The 13,264-nt window shown below is 32.9% G+C and overlaps 1 protein-coding gene across 1 annotated transcript in view; it reads right to left on the reverse strand.

Moving 5' to 3' along the window:
* Positions 1–13,264, reverse strand: part of LOC149804779 (WD repeat-containing protein 27-like) — a 67,316-nt gene that overhangs the window by 52,592 nt on the left and 1,460 nt on the right. The window contains exons 2-6 of the mRNA XM_089944433.1: positions 11,121–11,262; positions 7,201–7,325; positions 4,056–4,169; positions 2,963–3,085; positions 410–536 (exon numbers count right to left, since the gene is read on the reverse strand). Coding sequence (XP_089800559.1) covers positions 410–536; positions 2,963–3,085; positions 4,056–4,169; positions 7,201–7,325; positions 11,121–11,262 — 631 coding nt within the window. The remainder of the gene's footprint in view (positions 1–409; positions 537–2,962; positions 3,086–4,055; positions 4,170–7,200; positions 7,326–11,120; positions 11,263–13,264) is intronic.

Consider the following 13,264-nt stretch of genomic DNA (forward strand, 5'->3'; position numbering starts at 1 on the left):
CAAATTGGCATAGCCTTTGTTTTTCTTAAATCTTAAACAATTCTTTTAAATTGTAAATAAACACTCACTAACTGCTTTAAGAAAATGCATCATCAGTCCATATTATTGAGCAATCAAGACAAAATACAAACCAGAAGGATTATATTCTTGGAAAATTAATCACATATATAAGTTCTACCAGCCTCTGTTTAAAATTCTTAGTTGTCAAGTTCTTCAGTCTTTGAGTTCACAAAATTTATATACAATGCTTGCAAAGAGCTACATCTCTTGACAGATAACTTGTGCCACCTAGTGCCACTTACTAACTGCATAAAGTAAAATTGTACTAAGTGGTACTATGTGCTAGTCTTACTAAATGTAGCCACTGGTTCACTACTTATGTATTCTGAAAAAGTAATGCATAGACAACCTTGCTTGGATATGCTGTCTAATTGTGAGATTCTCTTTTCCTCCTTCACCTTAGTGATGATCTTTCCAACATCTATACTGTATAGGCAGCGGAAGCCATTTCCATCTGTCAGGTCATACACTTTGACCTATAAAGGATAACATGAAAAACGGAAATAAATGAGGTAACTTGTTTACTATTGTTCATATTCATTGACCTTTTTGTCTCGTCCCAGTCTGTACTCTTGTTCATCTTTTTTGTTAATGAACAATTTGTAGTAAAACAAGAGTTCCATGAGTGGTACATTATACTCCCACCATGTGTTTAATAGTCCTCTGTGTTGGAACTAAGAGGGCATGGTTGACTCAGGTGATTAATGGCCAACAGGTTTCTATGACCTAGACTTTTTCCTAAAGGTATGCAGTCTTAAAATAAAGTAACTGTGGTTTTTTTATTATTAGACTTACCAAAACTGTAAGATGTGACCATAAAACCTCAGAATTTATAGGCTGGTTTATGACCTAAATTCAAGCTATCCAAAAGTTTGATCAAGAAAATTTCTCTAGAATAAATGTTATTCTGCAAACCCCCCATATTTCTTTGATCTACAATGATTTTGTCCACTGAGACCTTCTCCTTGTACCTTTTCTCCCCAAAAGCATTAAGCCATCAACAACGTTTGAACCATGTCTGTGATGCAGAACTCAAATTTCTGTATGGAAACCATTTTTCTTCCTTGTTTACCCAATGTGCAAATCATCCACAAACTTTGGTAAAGGTACATAGCTCAAAATTGAAATCTGTGTGCAGAAACCATATTTTTTCTTTCAGGCAGAATGAAATTGACCTTTGACCCTATATTGATAGGTTTCATTCCTTCCCCAAGTGCAAGTTGTCCACAATATTTAATCCAGGTCTGTGATCTAGAACTAATGATATTTTGCAGAATTTTTTTTTCAGTATTGGTTTTAATTACCCTAAGTGTAAGCTATCTACCATAAAATTTGGTCCATGTACATACCATAGAATTAATGTCACTGTGCAGAAACCATTAGCATTCTTTCAGTCAAACTGACCATAATTTTGAATCCATTACCTGGACCTCAAAAGGCTTCTTCCTGACCCCATGTGTATGATGTACACAATATCTGGTGAAAGTACATGCTGTGGAACTTAAGTTATTGTGCAGAAAAAAACATGTTAATGAGAGAGATGGACATAATATAGTCAAAAAAACCAGCAGTTATATATATATATATATATATATATATATATATATATATATATATAAAGTTACTTCGCCAGTTTTGTAAATGGTGAGGCCTTTCTAGCTGGGAATGCACAGACAGTGAGTAATAAATATACATAAAGTATGAAAGGCATTAACTTATTTTTAAATATTTATTGGTTTCATTTATATGTGAATGTTTTGGAATAAATGTTATAAAATGTATATAATAATGCTTTTTAAAATAACTCTAAATAATCATCAAAACTGGTACAAAATCTTCTCATCAATAAAATATGGGTACAAATACCTGGTTCTAACTATCACTGTCCATTCCGTTCATTTTCTTTCTGCTGTAAAATTTACGACTGACAATGTTTATTTGACTCTTTCTGACTCTCCCGCTTTTCATTTAGTTAATTGCTTTCACTCTCTCTTTCAAGCTGACAATATCTGCTAATTTTGCACTTTCTGCAACAACCTATTCCTTTATTGGTATTTGTAGCTATAACATGAAATGCTCAGTGTTGACAAAAAAAGTGAGGTACTCACATTATCAACTGATTTTTAGTCTGGTACCTGTTTAAATATATTTAATAATCTATAGCAGAGAAGCCATGATTGCTAGCATACCATTCGTACTGTACTGCTACAAGATGTCATGCAAACTTGAGCTGAACAATAATGTGCTTCTCTGTGGTGATCATTTGCAATCTAGATAAATATCAGTTGTAATAAGGATAATCAGGACTGACCTCTTGTATGGATTAAAGTTAGGTACTTTATTGTCATGTTTGAACAAATGTCAATGTGTTTAATTTTGAAATCAACAAATATCTGAGATTTCTATCTGTAAACCTTATTATATGGCTGCTTTTGACTGGCAGCTTTTGTACTAAAATGCTAGCCACTGGCTTATTATAAAGTGTTCATAGTAGTAGGGTACTTTAGAACACAAGCTCATTTGTTCCATATAAAGTTGGTGACCAGAGATGTGTGTGTGTGTGTGTGTGTGTGTGTGTGTGTGTGTGTGTGTGTGTAAGCTCTTTTCAGGTGGAATGACATTCATACTCTTCTCAGATAGTAGCTAATAAACAAGAAATTTAAAGGCCCAATGTAGGACAAGTAAGATACTTGTCCAAGAAAGTTACTTTTCCAAAGATGTTTACCCTGGATAAGTGGTTGAAGCAAATATTTGTACTGTTTTTGTTGACATGTATAGCCTGAATTCAACAGGCAGTTTGGGGCAACTCTAGTGAGTTTTCATTGAAAAGTGAGTTTTCAGTGAAAGTTGTGCAGTGCTTATTGGAATGTGCTGTTGTATGATGATATAACACTGGTCCTACTTGTCCATCAGCTGTTCCTATGGCAACATGAGGCTGCTGAAGACTCATGGCCAGACTAAGAAATGGAGAAGCAGTCACAATTGGAGACTGGTACACAAGGCTGAAATCTTGCAAGTTCCAAACCTGGAAATAAAAAGAGAAAAGTGGATAAAATCTTAGACTGGTACAAGTTTAGAGATGCTGGATGTTCAGTAAGAATTAGATGCAAGGGAGGTTGACAAACCAATATGATGTCCTGATTCTTTTACATGAAAGCTAGATCTGATACAAATGTGACTACATAAGCAGAAAAATCATTTGTTATTGATTGTTCACAATACAATGAAGTATATTACTTTGGAGAGAAGGTCATTTTGATAGATCTAACCTCCGAGGATATAGTTACCAGGTAAATTATAAATATGGAGCATTATGCAATTTAGTTAGCAAAAAAACATTTTACAATGAAGATTCTTCTAAGCTATTTGTTAAGGGAGGTAATGAACCAAGAGTAGGAAATGTTTATTACATATAGACCTTAAACCCAAGCTTAGTAAATAATAATAAAGGACTCCAAGTAACCATGAACTAAGAAACAGAACTTTGTCATAATCAGGAGAACATACATGTAATTTACAAACTAAGTTAACAAAAAAAAAATACTTGTTCCAATGTATTCACAATTAAGGCATTGTAATCTACTTGTCAACTGAATGGCTCAAAAAGGCACAGGTAAATTCTGCATCTAGGAATACCCAAAATATCCAAATCAAGTTATAACTCTTAAGAAACTAAAACAAAAAATCTCTACAGTGTTATATATATATATATATATATATATATATATATATATATATATATATATATATATATATATATATAGAACCAGAATTCTGCCACTAACTGGCAGCCTGATATATATATATATATATATATATATATATATATATATATATATATATATAGCAGCCTGATATATATATATATATATATATATATATATATATATATATATATATATATATCAGGCTGCCAGTTAGTGGCAGAATTCTGGTTCAATCCACTATTACCATTTTATCATACCTTATTCTTAATGCAATCTACAGACTCTAACCTTGAATGTTCTGTCCTCAGAGATGGTGATTAGAGTTGCCAGATAATGCGGACAAAACTCACAGGCTGTCACTAGAGATGTGTGTCCTTCAAGGGTGGCAATGATCGACTCTTTCTGGAAAAAAATCCCCTTGAATATGAAAGACATTAACAAATCTCTCTAGAAAATGCACTGCAAACTGAACCTTCCAGTGTCTTTCAACAGTTCTGCTAATGTAACTATTTAAAAATATAAAGGTCCTAGGGTTGGTGGGGGGGGGGGCAGAAAATATGACAAAACATTTATGTATTAATAAGGAGACATTATGAACTTGTTTAACCCATTTATTTGGGTTCAAATCTTTTCTCACTGAATAATGAGAAAAAAATCCCTTGTCAGTAAAAATATGACCAAATTTTAGAGTCATCCTACTCCCTTTTACCTTTTAAGAGTCATTTTCATTTCCTACTCCCTTTACTTTCTAAGAATCGTCTCCCCTCCTAGTCCCTTTACTTTCTAAGAGTCATTGTCCCCTCCTCCTATACCTTTTACTTTCTAAGTCATCTTTCCCTCATACAACCTTTATTTTCTAAGAATCATTTTCCCTTCCTATTCTCTTAACTTTCTAAGAGTCATACTCCCCTCCTACACCCTTTAGTTTCTAAGAGTCATCTTCCTTTCCTACATCCTTTACTGTCTAAGAGTCATCTTCCCCTCCTATTAACTTTGCTTTCTAAGAGTCATCTTCCCTCCTACACCTTTACTTTCTAAGTGTCATCTTCCCTTCTACACCTTTACGTTCTAAGAGTCATCTTCCTTCCTACACCTTTACTTTATAAGAGTCATCTTTCCCTCCTATTCCCTTTACTTTCTAAGATCCATCTTCCCCTCCTACACCTTTACTTTCTAAAAGTCATCTTCCCTCCTATTCATTTTACCTTCTAAGAGTCATCTACCCCCCTTTACTTTACTTTCTAAGTGTCAGCTTTCTCTCCTATTTGCTTTACTCTCTAAGAGTCATCTTTCCCTCCTATTCCCTTTAGTTTCAAAGAGTCAACTTTCCCTACTACTCCCTTTACTTCTAAGAGTCATCTCCCTCTCCTATTCTCTTTACATTCTAAGAGTCATTTTCCCCTCATACACCCTTTACTCTCAAGGAGTCACTTTCCCCTCCTACTCCCTTTAGTTTCTAAGAGTCATCTGCTCTCCCTTCTTTCTCTGCTTTCAAAGAGTCATCTTTCCATCCTATTCCTTTACTTTCTAAGAGTTGTCTTTCCATCCTATTCCCTTTTACTTTCTAAGAGTCATCTGCTCCCCCTTCTTTCTTGACTTTCTAAGAGTCATCTTCCCTTCATACACCTTTTACTTTCTAAGAGTCATTTTACCCCTCTTATTACCTTTGTTTTCTAAGAGTCATCTTTCCTTCCTATTCCTTTACTTTCTAAGAGTTGTCTTTCCCTCCTATTCCCTTTACTTTCAAAGAGTCATATTCCCTCCTATCCTATTCCCTTTACTTTCTAAGAGTCATCTTCCCTCCTTAACCTTTATTTTCTAAGAGTTATCTTCCCTCCTATTCCATTTACTTTCTAAGAGTCATCTTCCACTCCTGTTCCCCTTACTTTCTAAGAGTTATCTTCCTTCCTACACCTTTACTTTCTTAGAGTCATCTTTCCCTCCAATTCCCTATACTTTCTAAGAGTCATCTTCCCCTCCTAAACCTTCACTTTCAAAGAGTCATCTTTTCCTCCTATTCCCTTTACTTTCTAAGAGTCATCTTTCCCTCTTATTCCCTTTAATTTCTACGAGTCAACTTTCCCTCCTATTCCCTTTATTTTTTAAGAGAGCTCTTTCCCTCCTACACCCTTTACTTTCTAAGAGTCATATTCCCCTCCTAATCCCTTTACTTTCTAAGAGTCATCTTCCTTTTCTAAGAGTCAACTTTCCCTCCTATTTCCTTTACTTTCTAAGAGTCATCTGCTCCTCCTCCCTTCTAATTTCTAAGCAAAGATAATATTAGGATTATCTATGTAAACATAATCTGTGGAACTGCTAATATAGGGTTCTGATTATTTTTATTTGGGTCTTATTTTATCAAAAACAGGAACAAAATACTGTAATATCACAAAAGTCAACATCACCCAGACATTATATTTTGTCTGTATATCTAAATTGTGAAACTGTAGAGACTGCATGTTATATGTATTTGTTCATGTGTTCTTTTGTTTTCTTTTTATGTACATGTATATCATATTTATTGTCCCTATATTATCTATTACTAGAAATGTTTGATTATAAATTGGCCTTGGGATTGTGTTCCCTTAACCCTATTGTCAACCTACTACAGGGATCACAAACTATAAAAGCACTCCATAAAAGGATTTGAATTGTTTAAGCAAGGTGTAGTTATTTTTACATAATAAACAGCAATTCTGCTCAGAATGTATGTCCTAGACTGAGAAATCTTGTTTGTGCTAGTTATTTGAGTGAGCTGGGATTGATTGATTAATAACACTACACCATGTGCTGTATCAAATATGTACAAGATCCTAATTATATAAGCATACATACAAACTTTAGACAAAAATTTTTTAAAAAATTTGCCTCAAGAGTTGAAACAAAGCTCAGTCATTTTTAAGATTAGTTCATTAATGAATGGCACTCATCACTAACCTCATCAAAGATCTTAAATATGTAAGTCAATATACCAATTTTGATTAAATTCTGAATGAAAATACAGCTTCTAAAGTGATAACAAGCTCAGAAAATCAGAATACAGATCACATCATTGATGTGTATAGATTACTCATTATCACACATGTCTGAGATAGTAATGAAATGAGTTTACATTATCTATATTCATAGCTCCAGGCATAACAAATGACAATCACATAAATCAGTGTGGATATCTCTGATGATTTTATCCTTGGTTATGGTTGATGGAGTAATGCCAAGTTCAAACTGCCTCATGTGCAATCATACCAGTGTCATACCTTTTCCATAACAAGGAATTTTTTTTTCTCCCTTACATTAGTTTGCAGCCCACTGCTCCCTGTCACCAGAACACCAGACACTGAATACAACCTGGTTTTATACAGATTGTGTGTGACACAAAAAGCACACAAACATATAAACACCAATACATAGAAATGCAAAGTAAAACACACACCTTAGATTCCAGTATGAGGACTTCCAGCCCCCTGCATACACCTACTAAACTATCATTGGGACTGAATGCCAAATGATGGATATGACCAAGTGTTGTACCGATTACATGGCCTTTGATCTTTTCTCCTGCAAAGGCAAAATGAGAAGAATAGTTGAAGCTGAGTGGAGAGGATGGTCAGAAGCACTTAAGCACAAAGAAAATTGGAGGGTTTGGCACATAGCTTAATATGTCATCAAGAAGTCATACTTATGCCAGTAGGAAAAAAAAATCAGGAAAGAGATTTAAATTCTAAAAACACTGAAGTGTAAAATGAGTTGCAAGGCATCTTGGATACACCTGTCCTGATGTTCAGTATCAATTAATCCCTGCATTTTAATAGATAGTATGGAGAATATTATTTGTATTCTGAAATATCGCAGAAGTTAGAAAAATGTACAGTAACACTGAGAAATTAATAATTAAAGGAAGATTAACAGACGTACAGATAAACAGGTAGACAGACAAAAGGGCTGACTGACTGTATGTATCTATATGGTTTAACAAAACATCAACACGATTCTTGTTATAAAGTGCTGACTAAATCTAGGTATCCTAAAAAAGGCATCCAAAACTGACATAGAGACAAATGAAGGTAAAATCCAAAAAATACAATGCCACATATTTTTATAAAAACCACAGTCTTTTAAAAAGTCAAAGACCAGACAGAACTTTGCCTCTAACAGCATGCTGGAGGATACACTGGGCCTATTCTACATTCCCCAGCCTACTAAATTAATACAAAACTTTGCTAAGAAATGTAGCCACCAAATTTACAATATGGCCACTGGATAGTGAAAACAAAATCTGTCTTATTTAATATGATATAAGGCTGCCCAATAAATTACATCAAATCTATTCAGTATTTTATATCAATTAAGCAGACCTTTAATGGCAGTCATTCTGTGTATGGATCAGGGCTCAAAATGAATTTTTTTTCAGCACCATCAGCATTTTGATACATGTATTATTTTCAACTAGCAAAACTCTGGCATTTTTTCAGTACATCCACTTGTAGCTTTTTCAATAAAATTGATAACTAAATACAAAATACCACTAGCAACATTTTTCAAGTTCATTTTGTCATCTTGCACTTTCCTAACTGTAACTAGCAAACTGCTTGCTATATGAAGTATTAGTTTTGAGTCCTGATATTGATGTAATATAAGTCAATAGCTGTCACATATGATAGTGATAAAAACTGTGAAAATCATACTCAAAAGATATATGATCATACTCAAAAATATATACAATTATACTCAAAAAGATATATAATCATACTCAAAAAGATATACAATCATATTCAAAACGATAAACAATCATACTCAAGAAGATATACAATCATACTCAAAAGATATACAATCATACTCAAAAAGATATACAATCATACTCAAAAGATATACAATCATACTCAAAAAGATATACAGCCAAACTCAGATAGAACGGACTAATTGTGACTTTCAGAAATACTTTACTGTGCATTAATTTCTTTTTTTTCCATTTTAAATTAAAACTGATCTTTTTTATGCAAAGCATACAAAATCTGGAGTGTTGAACATTCAGAGCTTAGAAAATATGGAAAATCTATAAATTAGTAAGCTGTTCATGCTTGGTATGAGTAATTCTCTGTGGTTCAAAAAAATGAGAACAACAGGCATTTTCGCACCCATCACTTCAATGACTGTATTTCTGTGAATTAAATTTCCATGCTGATATTTGTCAGCAACCACATCAGCAATTAATTGAGTGAAAACATAAGTATGAAAAGAAGATTGTTAATCCCAAGTGTAAAATGGAAATATTTGTAATTAATGTGTTAAGTAAACACAAATGAGATTTTGGTAACTTAGTAAAGTAACAAATCCACGCAATAATTATTATTAAAATCAGATAGAAGGTACAAATATATAATTTAAAAACATGAATTGCAAGTAATCAGAAAACATTATTGCTAATAATCGCATAAAGGAAGATTCTGGCAGTTTGCAAACTAAACTAATACCATTAATGTGCAATAATTATTGTCAAAATAATCATGATAACAACTGTCAACTTTGTACATATCAGTTGGAGGCATGGGTTTGATAGTCATACAATGTGCAGTGCAAATGACCAAAATATTACTGCTAATGGATGTATAAAGAAAACATAGAGGCGAGACAGTGGAACCAATTTCTAATCTTTTTAATGTGCAATAATTACAATCAAAGTTATCATAGATGTTATAAGTCTATGCTCTTAAAATAAGCAACAGAAAAGAGTGAAGATAACAAGCTTTGCAAAATTTAACAAATAATTTATTTCCCTAGAAAACAAAGTGAAAAATGAGGAAAAAGAGCTTATGGTACTGTGAATTAAATCCAAATTGTAAATCCAAGAATTAAAAACACAAGGCCTAGTAATAAAAAGTTCTAAGTGAATCTCAGTTCAAATCCTGATGAAATTCACAATGGAAGGCGATGACATCTGTAATAACCTATGAAGTGCAGATGTGTCAACAGTCTCTTGTTGAATCAAAGAAAATATTATTCCAGTTTTGAATTCTGTATAAATTCCAGTGGATGTCTTTGTCCAAGAATTATCAGAGCACTTTTATATTTCCAGGGAAAACAATAATTTGAATTCAATAATTTGAAGAAAAGTAAAATTCAGCCCAAACTGGTCAAAACATAACATAGCTTAAATTGTCAAGTGTTTTAAGCCCAACTGACAATCCTTTATCAAAACATCAGTTATACAACTAATTAAAATGCAAAACAGATTCCCGGATAAGGGTCAAAAGTTCATTCTTCTAGAAGAAAAAAAAAGAACTTGTTACCAATTGCCACATGATAAATATCATGTAGTCCAGTTATGACCTTGACTCAGCTTAATGATTCTTACTCTGGGAACTATCACTGATTTTGGAACAAGGTCAGCAACTAGATACAATGTTTTCATTACCCATAGCATACAATGAAAATAAAAAAATAAAAAATAAAATAATTAAAAAAAATATTACAAACTAACAACAAATTAAATTAAATATTCATAACATATCCCTGCAAATTAAATGTTGTAAACTGTAAATCTATGTTTGAGTTTCATTTAACTGAGTCTAAAGTTACATTATTTCACTCTTTCTTTTCAGTTCTAAATCAGTATTACTGCCCTTCATAATGCCTTCTTAAGATTTAAATTCACTTTCAATTTTCTTTACAATTTTTATTTGTCACCAATGTGCCCGTTACAGGAATGGCAATTAGCAGAAATGCTGGACATGGAATTGCCTGTGCCAGAAATCCCTGATGCACAAAAAACAGGTATGCCACCATAACATGAACTGGCATAAATAATGAAACAATGCAGAAATCTTGTTCATCTCTTAATTCAATATAGATGTAGCTAGTTTACGCATGACAATTTTCTGTTCACTATTACTGATTATTCATTACACCAGATTTGTTATTGCAGAATAAAAACTGGAGTGAAAAAGACATGTTTAGAGACTAGAAATCTCTTTCATTACATTAGAAAACTTGTTTTCTCAAGTTCATTAAATTTGAGGTTGACCATACATGAAATAAATACAGATGCACATGTGTGTAAAATAAAATCTAAATCTATTATGTATTTCTGTGTGGAAACAATGTCAACCAGATGTATGAATGTGCATGAGCACATACCCCTGCTTAATATAGCATAGCATAGGTATTTTGAATATCATGTTTTTTCCAAAACAAGAGTATTGAAAGAAAATTAAATGCCAGTTAAAAGCTAATGTTATTTAGGCAACAAATATTGTACAATGGATATTGATATGACCATTTTGTGTGTTTTTATTTTTTAAATCACAGGTTTTATTATTAATTTAAGAGGACATATAAGAGGACATGAAATCAGACCTTTCTGGTGTTGTTGCCTGGCTTGCTGTAGGTTCCATATTATTACGTAGTCCTCAGCAGTGGAGCAAAGTAATTTTGGAGAGGACTGACACCCAAGTGCTAGTGCACTGAGAACCTTTCTATGACCTTCTAATTCTAAAGGCTGAAAAGGAAGTGAAAACCATTTTGTATTCATAATTAGAGACAGAAAACTGAGAAAATAATGAACTTTAACTGTCCACTTTTTAAAACATCTACCTAAAGCCTATATCAATTAGGTCATTCTGCAGCTGTATCGACCTAAATAAGAAATTAATTAAGTAGCTAATTAATTGATTAATGTTCTAAAATTTTAATACTAATTTAGCTTTAGACTGCTGAGTGAGCTGTACTTCAGCTGTCATCACAAAACTTTCAGATGAAAATTATTGATCATGGACTATAACAGCAGGGCAGTAAATGGGTCAAAAAGAGCAGATGTTGGGTATCACTACCAGTGTAGGGACAATTAAAAATCTTATACAATATACATGTGCTTTCATTGTGACACCATAGTGTATGACATTCAATCTGTTTACATTACTAGATCACATCTCTTGGTTGTCCTCATGTAAAATTATCCATGTACTGTAACAATGAATCTCTTGCACATATTTCCTGCTGGGTTCTCCATAGGATTTTGAAAGTTGCCATTCAGAATTCCTTCACTGGTGCAGTCCCAACCCTAAAACTAAGAGGCCCAAAAGTGACATGTTATTTTTCAAAAAAAGTAATTCAGAACATTTATTTGTGTATTGTCATGTCACCAATATATATTATTAGGCTGATAATGCTCATTCTTTGTGAAAAGTATTGTAATAATGAATGAAAAATAAAGGCCATTTATAAATGTAATAGTTTTGATTGTTTATAATGTTAAAACTATAGTAATTATTGATGCATTTACGATGCATTAACTTTGGTGGCCCTGGTTGGCTGTGTGGTCTTAGGCATACGTCCTTACAGATCACTGACATCTTACCAGTGTCTGTGTAGGTTCGAGTCTCAGGTTCACCAACAGAGATATTTGAGAAAGCTTGCCAGTAGGTACTCGTGGGTTGGTGGTTCTTCCTGGGGTTTCCCAGGTACTTCCTCCACCACTTATATGGGCTGCCATGTATAGCCTATCATGTGCTATAAAATGGCATTAAACCCATAACAACAATCTTTAATTTTGTTTACAACTAGAAAGAATCAAGGAAGAGATTACATTTTCTGTTCAATATCAATTTATTTAATTAGCTTGATTCCATTTTTAATCAATCAATACATTTTTCAAGATAATGAAAGGAGAAACAAAGGACCGTATTCAATCTGCTTTTTTTAATTTCAGATTTAAGCAACACTGCATATTATGTTTTTCTTACACAAACTTTTAAAGTTTTTCCACAGCAGCTGGTTTAAAAAACTTTAAGTTCAGGACCTGGTGTTACTTGGGATGCCAATGCATTTTTCTTTCCACAGTTGTGACATCATATGTAAAAACCTAATAAAGTTCCATTGTATCCTTGTTTTTTTGGCTCATGGGAATAATCATATTGCGTGATTCATTCCATGAATCACTCTCTTCAGCATTCTGGTTTCTTTTAGGAAAACTAGATTATTCTAACAAATTTCTGTTGGATAGTCCCATGAGAATCAGGCACTTCTACAACCATGCATGTGGCACCAAAGAAATTATGTAAAGCTGCCATCAGAAAAGTACACATTTGACAATCAAAATAGTACATGTTTGACAATCACTCAAAAGCAAAGACATAATATTCAATTTCATCCAACCAAAGTATTTGATTTAATTTTACTTTTCAAAAACTAATTAATAATTGATGACAAATCAGTTTATAAGACATTATTGGATGGTGAATTTTTATTCAATCAGATCCCCATATAAATCTTGAAGAATGATAATAACAGTTACTTTTTGTAGCTAGTATCTATTGTTATAACTTCTGGCCAGGAATTTGCATATTTGCTCAGAAGATATCATGTGCTAAAACACCTCAACAACAAACCATATAGTGCAAGGGACTGATCTAATGCCTGATAGCATTGATCCTGGGTCAATCATTCAGTTAAAGTGTTTTTATTTTTTCCCATAAAAAGCTTTGACACTTATTTTGTCTTGT

The sequence above is a fragment of the Sinohyriopsis cumingii genome, chromosome 2 (assembly GCF_028554795.1).
Source record: "Sinohyriopsis cumingii isolate HCF-2022 chromosome 2, ASM2855479v2, whole genome shotgun sequence".
Lineage (NCBI taxonomy): Eukaryota > Metazoa > Mollusca > Bivalvia > Unionida > Unionidae > Sinohyriopsis > Sinohyriopsis cumingii.